Source organism: Ceratosolen solmsi, unplaced genomic scaffold (assembly GCF_000503995.2).
Source record: "Ceratosolen solmsi marchali unplaced genomic scaffold, CerSol_1.0 scaffold23, whole genome shotgun sequence".
NCBI classification, from domain to species: Eukaryota; Metazoa; Arthropoda; class Insecta; order Hymenoptera; family Agaonidae; genus Ceratosolen; species Ceratosolen solmsi.
This window is the reverse complement of record NW_011948430.1, coordinates 677943-682916: the sequence shown is the minus strand read 5'-3', so window position 1 is coordinate 682916 and position 4974 is coordinate 677943. Positions and strand designations below refer to the sequence as shown.

Genomic DNA, 4974 nt, shown 5'->3' with positions numbered 1-4974 from the left:
ATAGAGCTCAAAAATCTATTATATACATAAATGAGCCGTGGAAGAGAAAGAGTACATACAAAGGCTTCAAATAAATCATCACATCGGAAAGAAATGCGGAGGCGTCGCGTGTACCTGATTGCCGCCTTGCAAATGACATTCAAAGACGGCCGCAGGACTATTCATGTCATCTGGTATACCTGCCGAGTCTATGCACAGTCGGCTATCCAAATGTCGGATCTACATTCAAACGAATGAAAGGATACGAAACATTTTATTAAAAAAAGGACTTTCACTCAACGACTTAACTTCATTCATACACACGACTAATTACTATCCTTCCCCTTGAGCTTGCGCTTGTTGGAGCGCTACGGGGCGGGGGCGGGATGAGCAGTATTCCACATGGCATGTAGCGCTGTGAGAATTGTGATGGTCGTGTATATAACGACATGTGACGTTAGCGATTACGATAAAGCAACCTTAGTTACGTACGAGGAAGATTTATAGATGCGGACGTGTAAGTTTATATTATTGTTGGCACATATCGGCTGGCTAAAATGCATTTTACTCATGCTGCTTGCTTTGCGTAATGAAAGAGAGGGGGAATGTTTTTAATAGAAGAACCAACAATTCGAGCGCCTGTTTCATTATTATGGAGAATCGTGGCGCGTGTGCTTTCGCGCTTGAAAATAGTTCGCGAGCGTGCTCTAAAGCTCTAAAGCTTACTATTTGGGCTTATTTGGGCTCCTTCAAATAGTATTCATCGTACGATTAATTATTTCGATTTAACGGCACAGCATCGTTCGATCCATTACCAGGAAAGTCCACGCCAGACTCAAATACTTTCCACTAAAAACTCGCATAATTACCGCATAATATAGCCATAATAAGCTCCCTTAGTTTATAAACGCGAGTGGCAAATCATCGTTATCCTACTCAAAAAGCAATGCTATTTACCACTAACAAAACGTCGCTTGCTCAAATCGATTTTACTCCTCCATTTTTCTTATGCATATCGACATACGATCAGCTTCAATGAAAAATTCAATTAGAAGCAGCTTACTGCTCATCTCGTATTCGACGGGAAAAGCCTCTATTACGAGTCTATATAAATTATAATAATTATCTTTTGTTAAAGTAAAACGCACATGGACACTCGCGGCCTCGCGAGGCAACTTATTTATATTTGTCAGATACCCGATGCATTTATTAAGAGTCGCGAAAGCTCTTGAATTCTATGTCCAATGCACTTTAGCTCCATTTAAAATGCTAAACTAAATTGACGTTCCCATCAAATCGCGTTCGCATGTTCAAAGACTCTTTTTTTTTTCTTTTTTTTTTTTGATTCTTCCCAGATCGAACGAAACTCGCGCTTCGGCTCGCCATGTCTTGCCCAGCCTTTCAGCTCCCTCGTAAATAAAGTCTCCTCGCCAAATTTACAAAGCTTCAATTGAGCAATATTTATTTTAAAGCCGAAAGAATATCGAAATAATATCAAAATTTAGTGAATATTCTTCGGAAATGTGCGGGTCGACTCTCAAAGCAAAGAAAGAGGCGCTCGAGTGTACGCTTGTGGTAGGCAGTGAGGAACGGCAGAGGAGAATTGTGTGTGCGTGTGTGTGTAGAGAGAGAAGAGGTGGGGGTGGAAGAATGATCCATTTTCGCGCAGCGACTGTGCGCGCGTGTTGGTTGTGCAGATACGACTAATTTCGTTGCCTTGTATCTGTATGTGTGTACCTGGTTGCCTCCTTGGCGATGGCATGGGTAGAGCCCGGCCGGCTTGTGCAAATCAATCTTGCGTGCCGGCGAATCCAAACAGGTGTTCCCGCCCTCGCCCAAGTTTCGCACCTAATTGTATGAGGTTAATATCATGCTTCGTCAGATCGTTAGTATTAGTCGAAAGTTGCTATTTTTTTCCTTTTCTTTTCTCGTTTTTCTTCTTCTTTTTTTTTTTTTTTTTTTTTTTTTTTTTTTTTTTTTTTTTTTTTATTTCTCTCGTCTACTTTAACAATTCGCCATTTCTTACTCCTTCCCGTGCTTTTTCTCTCGTTTTATCAACACTTTGCGAACTTGTATCCATTGTGCTGGCTGATTTTAAACGTTCCGCTTAGTTTATCAGTGTTTACATAGCCCGTGAAGTAGCGAAGTATAGTGACAATTTTCAATCGAGCAAATGACCGCGTCAATTTTCGTTATTTATAATGTATTTCGTGATTTTTTGTTTTTGTTTTTTTTTTCTTTTTTTTTTCAAGAGACGGTGTAAGCGTTCCATTTGATTTTTCTTGATTGCTAAAATGCACTTCAATTTTTAAATACTATTTACTTTCTATTGAACTCGAATGACTTTTGAAGCGTCGAAATTAAGTATTTAGCAAGACCAATGGATATTTCCCTCGCGAAGCTAAATACTATATTTATAATTTTATAAATTTTAGATAGATTAGAACATTTTTACAGCCATTATGAAAAATTAATGCACCCGGCCGATGAAAATAAATGAAAAATTGACGGAATTACGTTTTCCATACTACTTTTCTTCCAAAACACATCGATAATAATTTTTACTCATTTCTGAATTACCAAAATTTCCTTCAAAAAGTTGCTTCATAAATCAATATAAAATATCTCGTTCATTTTAAAATACGTGTATTTAGGAAAAGATGTGGCTTTTATTCTAGAAGCCTACTATTACTCGTTATGTACCATCTGTTTTTGTTGTATGCGAAGCATTTCGAATTGGTAGAAAAAAAGAAGAAGAAAAATTAGCAACAATAGAATATAAAGTGTGCTGCATTAAATTTAAACGGTAAATAAATAAATATATTTCTATATATATATATATACTCTCTCTCTCTCTCTCTCTCTCTCTCTTTCTCTCCCTCTACGCATACATAGACACACGCACACGCACACACATGCACACACACACACACACACACACACACACACACACACACACACACACACATATATATATATATATATATATATATATATATATATATATAGAGAGAGAGAGAGAGAGAGAGAGAGTAGGTAGTTCAATATGATAAACAAAAGTTTATAGAATAACAAGTGAAAATTCAACGTTTACTGTCGGGATAAAAAACCAGAGTCAAAAAACAGCCAGCGAGTCACTGGATATTTCAACTGCAGTGTCCTGTAAAAATAGACGAGTACGTGATAATAAAAAAAATTTTTTTTGAACATCAATTTCGAGGCAGCTCTGTTAATTTTTATTAGTCGTCCAATGGATGCAATAAGTATGAGTATAATTCTTATATAAATAAAATTTATTTCTGAAATATTATTGATTAAATTTTCATGAAAACTTCAATTAGCTGTTTAGTGATTGTTTCTGAAAGAACTAAAATAATAATACAATTTTAAGTTATTGTAATATCAGAAAAACGTACTTTAAGTAAAATCTAAAAATTTTTGAGCTGAAATAAACAAAAATCTAATGAAATAGTTAAACAAAATAAAGTAAATTGCTGCCCTAGTATATAACGCATAATCGAAGATTTATAGTTAAATCACATATTTTGTACATAAACAAAAAACTTGTTAAATTTTTATTCAATATTAAAGGACACTTTGATTATTCGTTATAATAGGTTAGCATTACTTTAATTTTGTAAATAAGCAAGAATGTTATAAAAAATTTTTCAACATCAATAAATTTGTACATACATAATATTTGTAATTTCAAAAGTAAAATATTCGTAAATATATGCATTTATTATTCTTGTACGATAAATTGGAATAAAAAATTGAATTTTCTAATAGAAATTTATTTCCAAATTATTAACATCAGTTGTAGATGTAATGTAGTATCATATTGTATTAGCTGGATATATTTTGTTTCATTATTATATCGTTTGAAAAAAATGAAATAATCAAATATTAAAGCACTTATTGCTCAATTAGAATCTTTTACCGTTTATAAAATTAAAAAAAAAAATTTTTAATTTTTTATATTCGCGTACTTTATCTAGCTAACAGGAAGCTGAAAAAAGCAAATTGCAAAAGATGAAATTACAAATTGTAAAAGTGACCTGTATGTTTCGAAATATTTTTCATCCATCTGTCTTATAAAAACTATAATAAAAATTAACTAATCATGAAAATTAGTAAATAACATAATAGAGAAAAATATTAAAATAAAAAAAAAAAGTAAGGAAATGATAAATTGGCAGTCTGTTGTTATTCGTAGAGGCAGAAACGAAAGAAAATGAAAATTTATAAGTTCAATCAAACATATTTCAAATAAAAAAAAAATTCGACGGTAAAAAACATAATAACTCTGACGAGCCTCCCTCATGCCGTCGACGACGTTGTCACGTAACGACGATACAACACCAGTAACATTATTCACGCTAGCACGATTACTACAGACTGTTCAACGTACGAACTATAAATTTAAATGAATACGGCCTGAGGGGTGGGTGGGATGAGAAACCGATCGAGGGGGAGGGTGTCTCCTACGTGATTTAAGTCGAGACTCGTACCGTTTCTCTGCTGCTTTCCAAGCATAATCATAGAAAAGAAAAAGAATGTGTGCCAGACGATATTTGAGTTAGAATTAGAGAGAGAGAGAGAGAGAGAGAGAGAGAGAGAGAGAGAGAGAGAGAGAGAGAGAGAGAGAGAGACAGACAGACAGACATACAGATATAGGGAACAGGGATTTTATCTAAAGATGTTAAGGGTATATGAAAACTGATACCAGTAGGATCGAGAAGAACCGGCAATATCGCGGTAAAATCGTTGTTTTACGAGTCTTTCTTATACACCTGGCAGGTGTTCTGTCAACGGAATGTTTAGTTTTCCGCGTTTTTCACCGCGCGTGGATTTTCCGTACGATGCGACAATGAGAAATACAAGACAATAATAAACAATCGCAAGGCGAAAGTGAAAAAGTGTGAAAATAAAATTGGTGTACCCCGCGAGAAAGTCGACATATTCGATTGCAAAAATATACGCAAACCTACACGA

The 4974-nt window shown here is 34.6% G+C and overlaps 1 protein-coding gene across 1 annotated transcript in view; it reads right to left on the bottom strand.

Annotated features, from left to right (window-relative positions):
- Window positions 1-4974, bottom strand: part of Pgant9 (polypeptide N-acetylgalactosaminyltransferase 9) — a 177879-nt gene that overhangs the window by 7637 nt on the left and 165268 nt on the right. The window contains exon 10 of the mRNA XM_011501740.1: window positions 1717-1827. Coding sequence (XP_011500042.1) covers window positions 1717-1827 — 111 coding nt within the window. The remainder of the gene's footprint in view (window positions 1-1716; window positions 1828-4974) is intronic.